General features: G+C 54.5%; 6 protein-coding genes across 6 annotated transcripts; 3 read left to right on the forward strand and 3 right to left on the reverse strand.

The window, feature by feature from the left end:
* Window positions 1-61: 61 nt before the first annotated feature.
* Window positions 62-1855, forward strand: PV09_08695 (uncharacterized protein). The gene is made up of 3 exons (XM_016362633.1): window positions 62-383; window positions 439-673; window positions 720-1855. Exons 1-3 carry the CDS (start codon window positions 151-153, stop codon window positions 738-740), a joined length of 489 nt encoding a protein of 162 aa, XP_016209500.1. The 5' UTR covers window positions 62-150; the 3' UTR covers window positions 741-1855.
* On the reverse strand, window positions 838-1581 carry PV09_08696 (uncharacterized protein; the record flags this gene model as incomplete). The annotated part of the gene is made up of 2 exons (XM_016362634.1): window positions 838-1188; window positions 1234-1581. 2 exons carry the CDS (start codon window positions 1579-1581, stop codon window positions 838-840), a joined length of 699 nt encoding a protein of 232 aa, XP_016209501.1.
* A 584-nt stretch (window positions 1856-2439) lies between the features above and the next one.
* PV09_08697 (uncharacterized protein) lies at window positions 2440-5197 on the reverse strand. The gene is made up of 3 exons (XM_016362635.1): window positions 4307-5197; window positions 2999-4252; window positions 2440-2946 (listed from the first exon to the last, which is right to left on the reverse strand). The coding sequence occupies exons 1-3, from the start codon at window positions 4758-4760 to the stop codon at window positions 2594-2596; spliced, it is 2061 nt and encodes a 686-aa protein (XP_016209502.1). The 5' UTR covers window positions 4761-5197; the 3' UTR covers window positions 2440-2593.
* Window positions 5198-5533: 336 nt separating this feature from the next.
* On the reverse strand, window positions 5534-9817 carry PV09_08698 (uncharacterized protein). Its single transcript, XM_016362636.1, has one exon. The coding sequence runs from the start codon at window positions 9264-9266 to the stop codon at window positions 6021-6023; it is 3246 nt and encodes a 1081-aa protein (XP_016209503.1). The 5' UTR covers window positions 9267-9817; the 3' UTR covers window positions 5534-6020.
* Window positions 9818-11070: 1253 nt separating this feature from the next.
* On the forward strand, window positions 11071-16080 carry PV09_08699 (uncharacterized protein). Its single transcript, XM_016362637.1, has 2 exons — window positions 11071-15537; window positions 15603-16080. The coding sequence occupies exons 1-2, from the start codon at window positions 11667-11669 to the stop codon at window positions 15677-15679; spliced, it is 3948 nt and encodes a 1315-aa protein (XP_016209504.1). The 5' UTR covers window positions 11071-11666; the 3' UTR covers window positions 15680-16080.
* A 117-nt stretch (window positions 16081-16197) lies between these two features.
* On the forward strand, window positions 16198-18122 carry PV09_08700 (uncharacterized protein). Its single transcript, XM_016362638.1, has 3 exons — window positions 16198-16432; window positions 16601-17208; window positions 17272-18122. The coding sequence occupies exons 2-3, from the start codon at window positions 16832-16834 to the stop codon at window positions 18035-18037; spliced, it is 1143 nt and encodes a 380-aa protein (XP_016209505.1). The 5' UTR covers window positions 16198-16432; window positions 16601-16831; the 3' UTR covers window positions 18038-18122.
* Window positions 18123-18169: the final 47 nt, after the last annotated feature.

Raw genomic sequence — 18169 nt, forward strand, 5'->3', positions numbered from 1 at the left:
CACGTAAGGACAAAGAGCCAAGCAAAATGGCCGCCTCATCTCTGGACCCTGCGATTCTGCACACTCGCGAAAAAGTAACCACAAAGTCACTCTTTTGATCAGCCGATCTCAGCCGGCCTGTTTCTACACCTAGCGTAAAGGAATTGCATAATGGTTGTGTATTCATTCTATATCTTCGACCGTCATACGGAATGCATCTTCGCGAAGAAGTGGACACCAAGGCCAACACCAAAAGGTGCACGCCCCCAGTCTGACGCGAGCACGACTCTCAACGGCGAAGCAGGGCTGAAGCAGCTCTCAGCTGCAGATGACGCGAAACTTATCTTCGGTGTTATATTTTCTCTTCGCAACATGGTTAAGAAGATTGGTGGCGAGGACAACAAGTATATCTGTCAATGCTGTTGTATTGCACGAACTTCGTCGTTAATTCCGTTTTAGTTTCATCTCGTACCGCACTGGAGAGTACAAGTTACACTACTTGGAGACACCAACAAGACTGAAGTTCGTCATGCTTACTGACACAAAGACAAGCAACTTGCGGCTTCAGCTCCACCAGATTTGGTCGATGCTCTACGTTGAATATGTTGTCAAGAACCCTCTCTCGCCTGTTGAGCACCCTGGGGGACTCGGTGTTGTCAACGAATTGTTCGAGGCTTCTCTTGATCGTTTTGTGGTGAGTAAGCGAATGAGTAGCAATAAATATTGACTAAATAGAACAGATGGTATCGTTGATGGGCTAGTGGACATATGTATAGATGAGCATTTACCGTTGAGACACTCGTTTTTATCACACATGGATCCAGATCCGTGCTTGGACACTTAGTGTACGGCGCGGCGCTATTTGTCCTCCAGCTCAACCTCCAGATCGTTCCTGTTTTCGAAGAATTCCCATACGAGTTTGGCGATGTGAGTAGGGTTTAGCACTTTTGCCTCTGGAGACACCATTCCACCAACAAGCACTAGACCAACGTGGACACCTTGTGGATTATAGACTTGATGCAAGCTTTGAACAAGGTTGCGTTGGGCTGTCTTAACAAGGGAGAGCGTGAAAAATTCGGGGATTGGAGTCTTGTGCAGGAATCCGCCAGTCACGATTAAGGATGGGTTGGCATGTGGATATGCCTTTGCAAAGATTTGGAGCTTTGGAAGGACCCATTTGGCAACTGAGTAGAGCCCAACTGTGGTTGTCTGTTCTACGTCAGTTATGAAGCTTCGAATGCCTGCTGTGCCTACCTTAAAATCTGCCTCGATCTCCTGGACGGGAGTCTCGAATAGTGGCGTGGGAGAAACCCTGGCACCATTGTACAAGGCTACCTCAAGGTCCAGACCTAAACTGTCGATATGGTCGAAGGCGGCTTGAAGCGATGCCTGGCTTGACAAGTCTACCACAATAGTATAGATTGAAATGTCCAAGCTCCCAGCAGCAGACATAACAGCGACCTTGTTCTCTTGGAGTCTCTGCGCATTTCGTGACAGTAAGATAAGATGGCTGAAACCCTGGGACGCAAATTGTACAGCAACAGCGCGGCCGATCCCTGGACCTACCCCAAAGATAGCAATCGCGCGTGTCTTGGGGCTCATGATATGTATCTACAGCTGAAACTACGTCGAAGTCAGTGAAAGGAAGGATAATGCGGCGAAAGACTGAGAGGAAGGATTTTTTTGAGTCGAACATCTCGGCTTCTTTTTTTATGTCTAAGAGAGTAACCAGATCTAATTTCCAGAATCGGCAGCATTTTCTGTAATCGTACGCTATTGTCCCGGAAGGTTTTTGCTCAATGTAGCAACTGCCTAATACAGGTCTTGCTCGAACACGGCCAATGCTCTAGATCAGACCCAATTAAAGCAAATGATCAGCTTCTTAAGTTGGCTCATTCTTCATTACGTCCAACTTCCGACAAGAGACCCCAAGCTAAACTCTTGTTCACACGTCACTTCAATTCTTGGCGCTTACCTGTTAGTTGGTCCCTTCTTTTGCTTTTCGTTGTACGTACTGTGGCTTCAACCTCCGCGGAAGGTATCTGCCAAGCATCCCCGCACGGGAGCCGAAGTTCTAAGCTTTCACTAGTTCTCTTGGCCGTATGGATACTCCGCGTCGATCGGGAACAACTGAACTAACGCACTTGGTGGAGCCAATTGTGAGTTGAGGAACATGGTGATGGCAGGAGAGAGCCAAAAAAAGCGCAACGACGCCACGGCTACACCTAATTCTGCGAGATCGCAGATCTACTGACACGTTCAGCATCACTAGGACCTTGAAAGTCAACCAATCCGTCTGTGAGAAGTTGTGGCCCGCATCTTTTCAAACAATCAAACTTGCATATAATTGTTCATTTAGCCTACGTCGGACCGGATCTGAGCTTCGACCCTCGTTTGATGTGTTGAGTAAAACTAGCACTAGCTCGGAGGAGTAGAGGAGAGACATGCGTAGAAGAGTCTGCACATTTGCTGAGGTATACAATGGATATGTGAATTTACTAAGAAGGACCTGAAACTAAGACTAGTTATTTTCCGTCGTTATCAGCAACACCATTCGCCTGTCATACGATATCGCTAATTACGACAACGTCTCAAAAGGACTGCATGGGAACATTCAGCACTTGGAACATTTCTTCTCGCCAAAGGCCAATTCACTCAGCTTATCGACGAGGGTCTTCGTGCCCTTGCCGCTCGGGCAGCTCGAGTAGCTTGGTGGGATATCAAGAGCTGGGTTTCGCAGGAAGAAGTTTCGTGGACGCAAAAGGACAGTCATTGGCTCAGCCGGCATAACTGGGTAGTCCTCTGGAGCAGGGAAATGGGTGAGTCCGAAAGTGTGCCACAGTACAACGTCTGTGTTGACAAGTGATGCGGAAGGATTGGCTGCAATCCACGCCGGTAGACCTACTGATGGTTCACCCGACGTTTGCGGGACGTGACGACCGGCTGGGTGAATCTGCGAATCATCATCTGGGAGCACATCAGCCAAGTTGAACTAGACTCCGAGATATGATATAATTACAAGGGGTAACGTGCACAGCGTGGCGAGCAAAACCAGCGCGCTTCCAGACAAGGCCTCCCTCTTTAGGCAGAAGTGGTGGCACTTCACGGCTAACGAGCTTGTAAGTGGCTGGTTTTTTGCTGTACGGGTTGATCCTGTTTTCATTCGACATGTCCCAAGTTCGGCTAGTGTTGCCATTATAATCGCAGGCTGAAGTACCCGCAGTTTCTAGTCTCGTCTTCTTAGCGTAGAAAGCATTACCATACTTGTTCTCGACACTGCCGACCTCACCAGGGCCTTGTACAGCGTCAACTTGGAAGACCGTGTTGTTTGGTCCATCGATATTTGGATCAATGCGTAGGCAGAACAGATGCTGGTGGTTGTGAGCGTTCACACCTGGATAGACCTCTGTGCCCCAGCCCTTTGTATCTTCGCCTGGGAGCATGGCATAGGTGTTTAGAATACCAGTAAGCTTGATCTCAAGCTGAATCGTGCCATCTAGATGAAAGATCCAATACACGCAGTACTCGTAGTTTGCAGCGGTGAAGATGTGAGAGATGATGAGCTTGCGAGCACGAGTGACGGTGCACACTGACTCGTCTCTGAAGTCAGTGTGCTTGAACAGAATCCCGTTGTCTTCCTCGTGGATACAAATGGCGTTTTTGATTGTATATGGCTCTCCAGCACGGTTCACAAAATTCGCATCCATGTAATGGATTGAGCCCTTGCAATCGCAACCTAGCGCCAAGCTGTTGGTCATATAGCCTCCACCATATTCACCGAGATCAAATGCGTGCTTGCGCTGATGTGGATGTTCAGGATTACCGTACGGAACGACCATCTCAGCTAGCGATAACCTCCAGAAGATAGGCCGTTCTTCGCCCTTGTCGTTGAAAGTAATGTTGCTGAGAACAATGCCTTCGCGATAGTTGAAGCCAACATGAACCTTCCAGTTCACCCATTCGATCGTCCGGCCAGTGACCTTGAATGAGACGCCCTCAGGCTGTGTGATGTTGATTGGCTTCAAGTCAGTTCGGTAGCCACCCTCCTTTTCAATAGCTGCTGAATGGAAGTTGTTCGGTGGCGCCTTGTTGATGGGTCTCCTGACCGGTGGAACATCAATGTGGATGATTTCATGAGTGTCTGCATTGAAAATGGGGCAAAAGTCCAGCGGGTAGGTGTACTGGCTGTCGTCGATGTCGGGACGGTAGTACATGAGTGCCTGCTGTAATCTCACGTTGCTACCAAACCGCTCATCGTAGCCAATTGTCCATGCTGGTGCAGGAATTAGTGCTCCTATCAACGCCTAGGCGAAGGGCCTCTACTCACGGTCACAGTATACCTTGTGCATTTCTTCGGCTGGGATGCCGATCAAGCGGCATTGTTCGATGACCTTTGGGTCCTTTCGGACGACGGTCTCGACGATCTGAAGGTCCTCCATAGTGATTAAGGGTTGCACACCTTCGGTCAACTCCCACTGGACGATTTTGCCCTCGTTCAAGTCGACGAGGCCATCAAAGACCTTGCTGCCCCTTCCAATGCACACACAGTCCGCAACTCTATGAGGACGAGGCACATTTTTTGGATCCGCAAGCCACGCCTGCATTTCTTTCTTTCGGGGCTCCCATAGTGTCACTGCGTTGAAATGTAGATCAGGATACGTTTTCTTGATTATGCTGACGGCCTTCGCGATCTCCGACTCTGTAAGTGGGTCGAATGGGTGCGGCTCAACTTGGCCGGTCAGGTGAGATGCGACCTGTTTGACGCGGTCGACAATCTCCATCGTGAATTGAGTGACTGTCGAATTGTCAATCCTTGGGTCTCCGAGCCTATGCAAAACACTTTGAAGTTCGAAGGCGGGATAGAAGACTTCGTTGGTGCTCTACAGGATAAAAGATCAATCAAGGGAGGTTGACTCCTTATTATATCTTATTCAGACCAAGGCTATCGTTATCTTCATGGACCACTCCATTGCGCCGTCGCGTCTGCGAATTATCGAGCAGTGACCTTGTCAATCCCCTCCACCCCGCCATGAACTGCACGCCAACTGAAGGTGCGGATCCGTTATCAGTGGGAAATAATTACTTGATTGAGTATGGCGGCTCAGCCTGCGAAATCCATGTCCGCTTCTGGAGCTCCTTTCAGAGTCCGCGGTTGATATTCTTTCGTCGACAAGTTTGAAGGCAAGCAACAATAACGCTGTGGCACTCCCGAAGTTCCTCCCGGTGGAGTCGTTGTACGCGGTTTCATTTTGCATTGCTAATTCAAAGCCGAATCAGACGGGGCCCCGAAATCGGTGGCGAGGATCAACTAATCACGTGACAAGTTTCCGTTAGGAGTGCGTAAGTTTAACTTATTTCTTCCGTCACGCATGGCCATATTTTCTTCTTACCAATGCTGGTTTACACAAAAGCATGTCAAATATATGTCGCGACCGGTGCGGTACCTTGCTTACGATATTGCATGGGCAATTGCTCTGACAATGAGCTGAAGAAAGCCGCAAATGCAAAAAAAAAGGAAAGATTAATGCGGCTATCGGCGCCTTCGCCATTTTGACTGCAGAGTACGGATGACAATGACCGCTGGAATGTCATATTCCTCTGGGTTCCAACCAATTGATCCTATGGCCAAATGCGAGCGCAGCTTGATTGCCAATATTCTGGCGCTGATGATGCTACGACATGAAGACACGACAATGTAGTTGTCTACAGAAATTAAAGCACCGCCCAATTAGATTGAGCTCAAGACTAAATGTCTATATAGATACAATCGATACGATAACGTTGCCGTACAGTTTGCTATTTCCATCGGCTTACCATGGAATCCATTGAAAATCCCGCTAATCACGCTCATATGAAAGCACAAATGAACACAAGAAAAGCCATAAATCGCAAACAATGGAGGTTATCGTCGCTTCTGCCAATCAAAGTTTCGTGATCTCGTTCGTCTAGGACGCACGGTTTGTTTCGTTCGAAGTGAATGAGAGAATGATGCTGCAACCTGCGATTACCCTGATCCTGCGCTGCACAGATTGACATCCGAATCAGTTGCTAGTTGGTGCATTCTCGACTGAGTAACGAACGCCGATCTTGCCCTTCAGCTCCTGCCTCCTCTTTTGTGCCTGCCGTTGTCGCCAAAGATCGCGCATGCCGCTTACGCCAACGTACTGCACTTGCCAGTTGCGCGGATTCCACGCACGTTTCTTATGGCTGCTGGTAACACGATGCAAGCTCTCCACGCTGCGTTTCGCCAGCCGGACGGAGCGCAGACTCTCGGAAGCGATAGTGTGAATGGTGCTTTGGCTGCTACGCTTCATTACAACGCGGCCGCTCGTGCGCTGGCCTAGGCCGACAGGCAGTTGGATGACGGGTTTTCTCCTGTTCGTGCCCGCCCGCTCGATGCCAAGGCTATTGCCAATCAAAAAGTTGCCACCTTTGAGCCGCGCCCGGTCTAGTACCTTTGCAATTCCGCGTGGCTCGCCAAGTTCCGACGTGTCTCCGCCAGCAGGGAGGCGTCGCTCATGTTGAGATTCGCCAAAGTCCGAATCTGAGTCGCTGAACTCGTCCCAGAACCCGCGAGGCTGCCAGAACGGGTGCAGGCTATGCGACTCCGGCCTCGAATCGTGAGCAGATGGAGTTGGGGCGCCTTCTCGCCGGGCCCGTGAGCGACGGTAGTAGCTGCGCCTTAGGCTCGAAGTGCGTGTGATAATGGGTTTCATCACTTGGTCGGAGTACCGTCTAGCCTTCTGCTTGAATGATAATGAGCGTAGTGGAGGATCGGATTCGCCTTGCTCTGGCTTTTCGGTAAAGGATATCCTGTCCAGTTCGTGGTCCGGTGTTGCGGGGTGAATGCTGATTTTTGGAGGCACCGGATGAGGAGGCTGCGGTGGCCGACGTGGATTTTTGAGTGGAGAGTCGACATTCACCGGAGATGCACTAAAGACCTGAGGCGGCGTTGCTGGCGAGACCATTAAAGCAGGCCATCCTGATATGGCATCAGCAGCATCATTCTGTTTCTGTGCGCCAGATGGGCGCGCTACTTGTTGGACAACTAGTAATGATTTGTTGTTGTGTGGGTAAATGTTGATCGCGTTGGCTTCGCGAATCTCATGCTCGGATATTTGCGAGAAAGGAGTGCTCTGGGCGTAAAGATGTCGCGGATTCGCATGATCGGTATCTGCACGTGGAGTTGAACTTGCGTTGCTAACTCTGTGTATTTCATGTGCTGTTACCGTAGAATTGTCAAAGCTGACTCGGGGCATGCTATCAGCGGTCGACCGAGAATCTGGCTGCGCTAAGTCCACTGGTTGTGTTCGCCTTTTGATTATGCTTTGTGATGAAACCTCAGTAGTAGTGACTACAGCAGTCGTAGTCTCAACCGAAGTTGGGAACTCTATTGCGGGCGCTAGTTCCTTGACATGGTCATTGGGTGCTTCTCCAGCGTCTTTCATCTGAGCTCTTGCTGGCGCTTGTGTTGGACTTCTTGCTCCTGCATTGGTTGGCTCATTCGCTGGCTCTCTCATCGGTTCGACGACACGTTCCCTTCCCGGATTGTCAATTTCATCGTCGGGCGTCTCTGCCTCCAAGTTTGGTTCTCTCTCATGTAAAGAGTCTTGAATCGTTGGCCCCAAGCCAGACACCTGCCTATGCGGTTCCCTCAAGAACGAGCCAGGTCTCGCGTCGATTGTGCCGCCGGAGGAGTCAAGCCGTTGCAAGGCCCGTCTCGTGGCTGCTCTTGCCAACTGTTGAGCGACCAAGTCTGCGCTCGAGGGCGCAATCTGCCTAGCTGCAGTGTCGTGCTTAAGACGGAAAGGCTCTACGCCAGGCACGTACGAGAGTCTACCTGGGTGTTCGAGTCCGCTAAATGAACTGACCGAATAAGAGCCGGCGGAGACGGTTCGGTGGCGCGCTGGCGAGGTGGAGAACGATGGTTGTGCGCCATCTGAGGCCCGACGCGTGCCAGAGCTGCTCGAAGAAATGCTGGCCAACCGCAGCGACCTACTCTCTGGGTGATGGCGAAGCGGGACTGCTGGAACAACCGAGGGTAGGTCCGGGCTGGTGGCACCGTTCACAGAATTAAGACGGCTGTTGTGCTCCGCACGGAGTCTCTCATTGAGCTGGCTGAAAGATAGGTCATCAGACGCCAATGAGGGCGCATGGTTTGAGGAGCTCGGACGAGATGAGGACCCGTCATCACTTCGCAACGAGGCGTTCTTGCTCGTGTGACGCAGTGTCCGGTGCCGTCTTGGAGATGTGGGCACAACGTAAGCCTCCAAAATCGTGGATGCATGCGAGGAACCGGACAGTCTCTTGGCGTTATCTTCCGTACGCTGCATGCCAGGCATCGTCCGCGCAAAGTGGTCGAAATTGGGCGTCAGCGGCTCCGGTCCATCGTCATCCTCGGAGCTGCCGTTCACAAGCCGGGGCACAATCTCCCTGGCCGCCACGCGCTCCTCGTCCTCGAGGACGGGCCGCTTCTTGCGGCGCACGGTGACGTTGCGCATCAGATTCGTGTCCCACTCTCGGTCGGGAATGGCATTCACATCGAAGGTGAGCGGTAGCTTAGTGGGCTCCTTGTTGCGCACCGTCTGCTTCTGACGCAACTTTCTGGGTGTTGGTGTTGAATCGTCATCGCGCTCGAGACCCATACCAAACCCTGTATCGCAACTCGATCGGCGCAATGTTCTCACAGGCCCAGCGAGGCTGAACTCGTCGTTGAGGTCGTCCTCGCCGCCTTCGTCGGAAGACCACTGCTCTTCACGTGCGGTTCTGAATGAATCCGCGAGAGAGGACGGCGAGAATGCCGCCTGTGCGGGGGGAGCAGGTGTATCCAGGGAGGCCGTGGCAGGCGGTGTCTGGTCCGGCGTTGGAGGACTCCGGCCTCCAAGGGAGCCGTTGTGGCTTGTTGATCTGTGTGAAGACGTCAGCACGCCGTCCTGGCCCGGCGGGCGGACCGGCGACGAGAAGCTGCGGGCATGCTCATTCCCGTTTCTGGGTGGCGTGGGAGGGAGCGATGTGTCGAAAAAGCCGTTAAGAGGGAACGTGCCTGGTATGGAGGTGGAGGGAAGGGAGGCGCCATTGCTGTTGCCGTAGTTGTAGGTACGCCTAAGTGACTTTGGACTACCCGAGCTTGCGGTAGGTTTTCCGTTCGTCTGTGCAAAGATGATAGGATGTTCAGCGGTCGGTGGTAGGGGATGCGGAAGCGACTTCCTGGATGCGAAGCTGCCGCTGGTCAGCGAGTGGAAGTCGTCCGGTAAAGACGGCGCTTCAGCTGGCTGCTGGACCGCCATGGTGAATCCGTCGCAGACTAGTATATTCGAGCATGAAGGGCCGGCTCTTGATATGGATCTGGAGACTTCCGTCCCGCTGCGGCCCTGCCCGCGTGGTGTCCGCCGCAGTCGCAAATTGATCCAAATGCGCCAGACTCAAGCGTCGCAAGGCCGTCTTAGCTACGCCAGGTACGCATGACCCGCTCTTCAGTCTTGCGCTCAGCGAGCAGAGGCGACCGTATCTCTTTCTCAAATGTATATCTTCGCGGAAGGAGGGACTTCCCGAGGTCTGCAACGGCTCCTGAGATGCTCTTGCGTTGACCGGTGGTCTGAATCTGAGCAGGGAGCGCTTGGTCTGAAGAGGGGCCGAGCGGGAGCCAATGGAAGGGCGCGTATGCAGCGAGCCGAGCAGCAGCAGATGCGCGACGATTGTGCGATGGTTCGTGAGCGCGCGTGTAGAACAGGAGCAGACGAGGGCGATGAGGGACGATGGCTGAGAGAGATAACTGGACGACGATTACGATAGCGGAGCCACGGAGGGGGGGGACCGGGCAGGATTCTGGGCTGGGGAGGGAGCACGCGGGCGGAGGGTTCCAAGTTATGCACGACGAGACTGGACGCTCGCGCACATACGCAACGCACGCACAATGCAAGGCAGGGGGGCTTGCGAGGCGCCTCCAGCAGGAGCACGCCGTGGATGGCAAGGAGAGCGCAAGGGGACGCTTCGGCGGCTGCGGAGCTGTGCGCTTGTGTATGGGAGCTCCTGTGCATGAGTGCATGTAGGAACAAACGGCGGCCATTCTGCGTGGCCGGCTGCTGGCCATGCTGTGCGGCCGGACGACCGCCGCCGAGCGACTGATGATGCGATGACGGATGGCGCTGCTTGCCCAGCGAAATCGAGTGGCTGGGGCGACGGGCGCGGATCGATTGCGCCAGCGCGGATGGGGCGCTGCCGCTACCGTCCGCCCGTCTCCTCTCCTCGCCCATCAGAGATCCCGGCGCTCTCGTGCGATGAATCCTGCTGCCAGCAGCGCCATAGGTTCTACTGATCGGGCGCGCTCTGGTCCTTTCGAGTCATCCAGACGTCTCCTCCGCCCGCATTCTGCACACTCAGCTCGTCCTCGCCGTTGCCGTCTCCCGGCGCTCCCCGCATCCAGCCTGCGTGCGGGCAACTCTCACACGCAGCCGCATACGGCACGCGCTCAGAGCAGTCACAGAGGCCACGGCTACGGTCCTGCTTTTGATTCGCCAATGCCGTCGAGCTGCGCAGGCGAATCAACGAGCGGCACAACCTTCGCGCTGAACGCCATCATCACCTTCACCCCCGTGGCCGCCTGCACTCGTGGGAACGCACGTCCAGCTGAACGGCCAGTCTCTCACACCAGATCAACCAAAGCTAACCCTTGTGGCTGCATCTGACCGCGGGGCAGATCGTTGACTATGTTGAACACTGCCAGAAAGGACGTTGCGCAGAGGCCGCGCTGGCTAGCAGAGACAGCTAGGTTGGGCGGGAGTGGTCTACGGCGCGCTCCAGTGCTGTAATAAGTGGGAATGGTGCCTAGCGGCGGGCGATGCCCAGGATGACTTGGGGACGACGCCGTACGGAGGGGATCCTCTCTCACTCTGCTTCACCCGCCGTCGCTGGGCAAATCAAGGAGAGCTGACCCCACGACTCTTGCTCACTGGAAACCAGCGGGCGCCAGCGTGGGGCGCTACAGCACGGAGGAGAAGGCGCCAAACCGCCTGGTGCCGTGGCCCGTATCACCGGGGCCCCTCCCCGAGCGACCCCCTGGACGCTCGCGTGTCTCAGGGCGCCAGCGTCCCACGTCCATCCTCATCATCTTAATCGTCGTCATCTCGTTCGGCAGCCCGTCCCGCTTCTCGCTCCCGACACGCCGCCTGCGGACACGTCACCGTCTCCGCCGCTCAACCCCCGATTGCGCGTGCTTACACGACTTTATTTCGGCCTGCGCCCGCTGGCACGTGTCCTTTGGCTGTAGACACCTGTTGACTTTTGTTGGGGTTGCATCCAGCCTCAGCCTTATGCGGGCTGATCGCCAGACCGCCAGAACTGGCCTAGATCCGCTCAGCCAGGAGGGTCGCAAGCAGGCACGCTGGCATCTAACCTGACACCCTATTGCTACGTATATTCCCTGCAGCGTCCTCCTTCTCCGCCTCCTGCGATTCTTTCTCTCTTCCTCTCTCGCTCTCTCTCCCCTCCTCTTTCACAGACACATTGTGTCGACAGCTCACCCAACTCGACCCCACTGACGGACTGGCGTTTCGTCTCCTGCACCAGCCTTCTCCCTCGCTCGTTCACCTCATCGCCGTCTTCTTCAGCCCTCCGATGCACGAGCTTAAGCGCCGCCCCTCACTCGCTCCCGCCCCCACCGCACCGCACCCGCCCACAAAGCGCCCGTTATGAGTGAGGACAGTGCCGCTGTGGCCAAACGACACCATGGCGTCTCCAAATTCTTGAGCAAAGACCGGTGGCGCGAGAAGCTGGCCAACAACCTCACAGGGTCCAGCGCCTCACCCGAACCCCACGCACCCGGAGAATTCACCCTCAGTGACGATGTCAACGATTTTCTCCGGCCTTCGACGTCCAAAGCTAGGCCCGTCTCACCAAAAGCACCCCGCATTGGAATCGATGTCGCTGCAGCCCAGAGATGGGCCTCCGACGCCGCCTCTTCGGCTGCGGGCCACAGCCTGCCGACCCCGTCCATCATGCGAAAGAAAGACTACCCTCGCCGAGCGCTCAACCTCGTTGTTCAATTCTCGAACACAATGCCGGAAATAATAGGGGAGGGCGGCGACGACTCTGACGAGCCCGTCATCGAGATAGCAAAGAGGCTTGAGCAGAGCGGGCGGCGGAGACCCCGTCCTCTCCTGCCCCCACGCCCGATCACTGCACCGGATACAGCGCAACCTGTTGTCCACGAACTGCCCCGGACGCATGAGCTTGAAGTTCAGACGGCCGCACCTGAACTCGCGGCGAGACAGCTGCTCAGTGACTTGGATCATCTCCAAGAACCCGTGCACCTAAGCGAGCAGTCCAGGAATAATAGCTTCCCAACAGACGAGCCAGACTTCGTGCCCAAGCCAATCAAGCGGACGCAGACCCGATTCAGCGACCTGGGCGACGACGAAAACGGTAACGGCAGCAGCAGTGAGAATGCCCGTCCAAGCGTAGACAGCGGATCGGTACGTTCCACACGTTCCGGCAGCGAGCCCGGCCAAGTCGCGAGTCCAGCCTCCCGCAGTACGAGCTACCGGCAGCAAGCTCTACAATCTACGCTCGACGGTTCGCCGCTGCAGTTGCGGACTACCCGACTGGAGGACCTACATTTCGGCGGCAAGAGGAACTCTCTCTCGTCACCCACGTTTCAGGAGAAGATATCTAGGATGCGAGCTGAAGAAGGGCAGGCCTTGCATTCTGCCGTTGAGAAAGATCCCTTTCTGGATCAATTCGACACGTCAAACGAACCCGTCAGCGACCAGTCAGCCGCTGGCGAAACGACTACCCAAAGATCCATGTCTCAGGGTCGGCCCTCACTGCAGCTGGGTCAGAACCCCTCGTCTGCCGCGGCCACTCTGAACGTACAATCGCAGTTCTCACAAGTGCCTTCACCTTCGCTCTCGGTTGCCGAACCAACGCCTAGCGTACAGCCGCATACTACCATCCCTCCGCGCAAACCCATTGTGCCCTCGCCCGTCGACGTTCAGCTGCGGCCGGCACCGAGTGATCCGGACCAAGGTCCAGCGCCCCGTGTCTCACCTGCTTTGAATGTCACCATTCCAAACAGACTGGATTATTCTCAAACATCCAATTCGTCACCTCCATCAAGAGGCTCCGAAAGTGCCGTTGGCTACGTGCCGCTGGCTACCGCTGCCGCGACCTCGTCGTCTAGTACCCCGGGATCAATTACACCTAACACGGCCTCGTCGTTGAGGCCGCCGACTAATGCAACGCCCAACGCGGCACTCGGTCAGATCGCTTTGGACGACTTTGCGGATCGTTGCTCGCACATGAGTGGCATTTTTCGACTCCAGGCAGAGTTTGAGCGGCCCATGTACGAATTCACGCCTCTACAGTGGCTTCGTGCCGCAGTCTGGTGGTTCCTGCGCGGCCGTCTGGGTGTAGAATCGCTTGTAAGGAGCAAACCTCGCAGCATAGACGGACGAACGGACTTTGTACACGGTCAAGAGCTGCTTTCTCAACCGCACGTCGACCTTGCAAAAGCGTGGTGGATCTTGGTGGAACTCATACCGAGCCATCCCCAGTTGCCCGCTTCTGAGACCGCTGATTATGCCGAGCGATCCATGGAAGCTCGGAATGCGGCCGACTTGGCTACAGCAGAGCTATTTGAGTCGTGTGACGTGCTCATGTCAAATCTAAAGAGCGTGTTAGCTTCGATGAAGCGTAACGGCGTGATGCCACCCACTCATGCACTCATCCAAGGTCAGGACCAGACGATCTGGATCAAGTATCCAGAGCTTTCGGCAGCCTTACACCCTATCTTGTCCGGGTTGAACGGCCGTGCTCTGACAGAAGTAGTCAACATTCCAAAATTCAGCCCCCTCTCCGTCATGGCCGTTACAGACACTCGGCTGGACTTTAGTTACAACAGGTGCTTCGTCAACGCGATGCTAGGGACAGGTGATCCAGACATTGAGCGTATTCCGCTTCCAGCTGTGGTGTCGGTGATGAGGGAGCGCAACGACTGGCACCCGAAGCTTACCATCTGTACGCAGAGGGAACTCGTCACGATATGCATACAGGGCGACAGGAAGCGTGGACCGTCGTGGCAGGATGTCAAGTGGAGCGAGTCGAGTCGTTCACTGCACGTGGGCCTACCCCATGGTTACTCGCTGAGTGTGCAACTGAACGAACCGGACTTTAGACAGCTCTTCAACTTGTACAATCACACTTTCCGCGTCCAGAGCAGCTTGCTGCCCCTGGCCAACGAACGAATCGTGTACGAAACATCGCTCGTGGACTTCCAATATAAAGACTCGCGGCAACCGCCTGCCTTTCCGCCGGATCGTGTCAAGCGGTGCAGGATACGTATCTTCGCCAAGACAGAGACCAAGTACGAAGGCTCGGGAGAACGCAAAATCTATCGCGGCTTCCGCGTCCTGGCTGTCACAAGTCCAAAGAATCGTATCCTTGGCAGCGCGAGCCATGACGTTGGGTTGCGCTACCCCACCCTCGTCGCGGCCGTCAAGGACACTGCAAACCCAAGTCTGCCCGCCCAAACATTGTATGTGCAAGAGGACAGGCGGCAATGCAGCCTCCTCATGGTGTTTGGTAACGAGCAGGACTCGCGTATGTTGCTCGACACTCTTAATAGCTTCGTTCTGGTTCAGGGCGAAACGCAGGTTGCGGCAGTGAGGTTGAAGTCTCTCAACATCGAGTCTAGCGACCAAGCCGACGCATTCTCGGGAAGTTCTAAGAATCCTTTTGCCAAAATGCACTGGCGTGAGGTTCTGACGCTGAGCAAGAACCAAGAGACTCCTGGGAGCGGCTTCGAGAGTCTTGGTCCGTCGGATAGTCTGCGTGTCGTTGCCCAGGCTGGCGAGGGCACTCTAACGGACCGCGTCGACGTAGGACCAGGCGAGCTCAAACTGCGTCTCTCTCCGGACGGCAAACCCGACCTGACAATCCTGCGCGGCGCACAGGAGTCCTTGTCCATTACGCTCGATCCGTCGCAGGTGCCGCCTCAGCTACCCGTCGACCTGGCCGACATCCAGCGTACCGCTTTCATGCTCCCTACACTGCGGACCCTCTCTTTTTTCTCCCTTGAGGACTTGCATGCTTTCCAGGCATCCATCACCTCATTCCACGTAACATATGACGGTCTCGCACAGACGTTCACGATAGCACGTCGACGGCCCGTCACTGCGTTGTCACGGCACAAGAAGCTCGAGGCCGGGACTTCTAGGATTCAAGTCGTATCGCACGAGCGCCAACGCATCGTCCAGCTGCTCGCTTTTTTCGACGACATGCCACAGGCCGACTGCCTCAATTTCCAGCTCAAAGGAGTTGACCAGTTCGAACGTTACGAGGACAAGCACGCGAAGGGAAGGTATGGCGTCAAGCTGGTGGACGCGAAGTTCACGTTGCCCATCAAGGAGAAACCGGACAAAGAGGACAGGGGTAGCAGGAGTGACACTCCGGACAATGGTGGGACAAAGTTTGCGAATCTCGAGAAGAAGTTTGTTAGCTTGGATGCGTTGGAGCCTCCAGCGGAAAACGACGACATCTTTGTGGGATTTGAGAGCGAGCAAGGTACGGAAGTGGCCGACGTTCTATTTGTTTTTTGGAGGAATGTGCTAATCTAATCCCGAAATTAGAACGTGAGAGGTTTTTGCAAGCGCTTCCCGCTCCACCGCAGGCTCATAAAGGTTTGACCATTCGAAGACGGATATGAGATGGGTGCATGAAAGCCGAGGGAATCATTCCCACTTGTGCCTTTTTTTCGTTTGTTACAAGTTGACTGTCAGGACCGGTTGAAAACAGCGTGGAAGGTTCCCCTGGCGGTAGTATCTCCGATGAGCGTTCGCGTAGAGCATGTTTGGAGCTTGGAGCTAGTTTTACGGGTTGCTACTTGGATGGGCCGCATTTAGTCGACCTGGCTTGCATATGGGAGGGAGTAGCTGGATTGATTGAATCCAGAACTATAAAGATGTACTAACGACAAGTGGATATAGATCGCTGTCCTTCATTGTCCTTTGTGCAAATTTGCAAAAGGACGAGATATCTATCTCCCTTTGAATCAATTCATTACGAGGCGATCATCTCTAGAACACGTCCTTGTTGTTTTCTTTCGCGTGGAACGATGCTCTTTGCTGTCAGTGCACGTGCGTACTGCTCTTCTTAAGCTTCCAACAAGCAAGCCACAGATTTCCTATTTTGGCCTCGCGGTTCAGTTTTCTGCTCAACCTAAGAACCATCATACGGGCAACCTTCAGGAAGTAATACGAATGACACATTCGCGCCAAAGACAACACGCAATACAATCACAGCCATGCCAATGATGGCTCGCACCGAATACGAAGCGTGAAAGAGCGGTTGGCACTGGCGTTTGGAGATCAACTGCGCCAGCTCAGCAGGCAACAGGATTTTTGTATTGAACTTACCCTACGCTATCCGACTTTGTCTTTTTCCTTCATTTTTTAACAAGGTGAGAATACTTTCCTCTTTTTTCGAGGTGATCTCGACATCCATTGCTCGGCACCGTTCGCTCTGCTATTTCGGACTTCGGTTTTGTTCTCGCTTGCGTGCTTCTCCTTGTGTCATTCTGTCTTTTATCTCAAGAAGAGGAAGTAATTAAAAGGATTTTGCAATGAAGATCATCATCGTCGGCGGTGGTATATCGGGACTTTCGACCTACCTGTTCTTCCGGCAGAGCTTTGCTCAGAACGCGGAGAGGACGGAGATCAAAATATACGAGAAGTATCACCCGCGAGCTAAGGTGAGCTCCTCGAGCGGGGGAGCGCCTGATGCCGAGGAGCACGACCTGGAGGAGCTGTCGTCCAGCACGGCAATTGTGGGGGGCGGACTCGGCGTAGCAGCAAATGGAATGCGCATCCTGCGCGAGATATCGACGGAGCTCCACAACGCGGTCGCAGCGCAAGGCTTTCCTTGCGACAACTTTATCTTCAGGGCCAGCAGGGGGTGGAAACTGAACGAATCCACGACTTCGGACGACAAGGGGGAGGTCTGCATTGCGAGTTCGAGACACGGGTTGTGGAAATGCCTTAACGACGCCGTGGGAAGCGGCGTCGTGCAGTATAAAAAGGTGATCAGGGTGCTGGGCCGCGACGACACGAGCGGGCCGAAGGTCGTCTTTGACGATGATACCGAGGAGGCCGCCGATCTGATAGTAGGTGCGGACGGCGTGAAGAGTACGGTAAAGAATGCTATCTTTGGACCAGAGGAGTATAAGCCAATCTACGAGTATGGTTCTTCCTCACCCCTTCACTTTCTTCTTGCTGAGCCGCCGTTAACACTGACCGTCAGTAAGTTGATCGGCGTGGGAGGCTTCCTTCCCATCCCATGCTCCAAAGAATCTCTGGACAGGAGGGCCATGGTCTTCACGTTCGGCCCCAATGGTTTCTTCGGCTACTCCCCAATAGCGCAGAGGGAGTCCATGTGGTGGTCCACCATACACGCCGACGACCTGCCAAGCCAGTCGCGCATCGCGCTCTCTGATCTGCGCAAGCAACTGCAGGACCATCACGGGAACTGGAAGGATCCTTTCATCCAGAACATTATCCAAAAGGCCGACGTCTCACACGTCTATCCGACCTGGACCACCCCGCGGCTACCCTACTGGAGCAAAAACGGGCTCATCCTCGTCGGGGACGCCGCGCATGCCATGAATCCGACCTCGGGTCAAGGCTCATCCCAGGCTCTTGAAGACGTAAAGACGCTCTCAATCTGCTTGTCGCACTACCTGTCCCAGACGTCGCAGAATCTGCCCCTCGGGGACGCGATCGACCGGGCCGGCGAGCTCTACTACCGTGTGCGTTCCCCACGAGTTCACGCCATCGTTGCGCGGACGAACAAGATTGCCAACGCTAAGAGGGAATTGAGCTTCGTGGAGGAGATGATGACGTACGCATTCATCTGGTTGTTGGGCAGGTTCCCGTCCCTCGGAAAGCTGCTCATGGGCGACGTGAACAAGGAGCTGTACGGCTGGGACGTCTATGCGGAGATTCGCAAGGCGTTGAAGGTAAAGGGCGAAGGTGATCAAATAACTGGACCAGACGCTCCGTTGTCATGATGTATCTTACGCGGACCGTGGGTTCACCAAGGCAATGTTTGGGTCTTCTCCGCTCCCATGTCGTCTTCGCGAAGGACAAAGCTCAAAATTGCTATGTTTTGAGATCTCTTGTTTGTTTTCTTTTCCTATTTT

This window comes from Verruconis gallopava, assembly GCF_000836295.1.
Source record: "Verruconis gallopava strain CBS 43764 unplaced genomic scaffold supercont1.46, whole genome shotgun sequence".
NCBI lineage: Eukaryota > Fungi > Ascomycota > Dothideomycetes > Venturiales > Sympoventuriaceae > Verruconis > Verruconis gallopava.

Bases quoted from the DNA above. Each gene is read 5' to 3' on its own strand.
- PV09_08695 (XM_016362633.1), top strand. From the start codon at position 151: ATGGTTGTGTATTCATTCTATATCTTCGACCGTCATACGGAATGCATC. The intron at 384-438 runs GTATATCTGTCA...ATTCCGTTTTAG, and splicing joins ATTGGTGGCGAGGACAACAA to TTTCATCTCGTACCGCACTG. The intron at 674-719 runs GTGAGTAAGCGA...TAAATAGAACAG, and splicing joins CTTCTCTTGATCGTTTTGTG to ATGGTATCGTTGATGGGCTA.
- PV09_08697 (XM_016362635.1), bottom strand. From the start codon at position 4,760: ATGGAGATTGTCGACCGCGTCAAACAGGTCGCATCTCACCTGACCGGC. The intron at 4,253-4,306 runs GTGAGTAGAGGC...TTCCTGCACCAG, and splicing joins GCACAAGGTATACTGTGACC to CATGGACAATTGGCTACGAT. The intron at 2,947-2,998 runs GTAATTATATCA...ATGTGCTCCCAG, and splicing joins CGCTGTGCACGTTACCCCTT to ATGATGATTCGCAGATTCAC.
- PV09_08698 (XM_016362636.1), bottom strand. From the start codon at position 9,266: ATGGCGGTCCAGCAGCCAGCTGAAGCGCCGTCTTTACCGGACGACTTC.
- PV09_08699 (XM_016362637.1), top strand. From the start codon at position 11,667: ATGAGTGAGGACAGTGCCGCTGTGGCCAAACGACACCATGGCGTCTCC. The intron at 15,538-15,602 runs GTACGGAAGTGG...TCCCGAAATTAG, and splicing joins GGGATTTGAGAGCGAGCAAG to AACGTGAGAGGTTTTTGCAA.
- PV09_08700 (XM_016362638.1), top strand. From the start codon at position 16,832: ATGCGCATCCTGCGCGAGATATCGACGGAGCTCCACAACGCGGTCGCA. The intron at 17,209-17,271 runs GTATGGTTCTTC...ACTGACCGTCAG, and splicing joins GAGTATAAGCCAATCTACGA to TAAGTTGATCGGCGTGGGAG.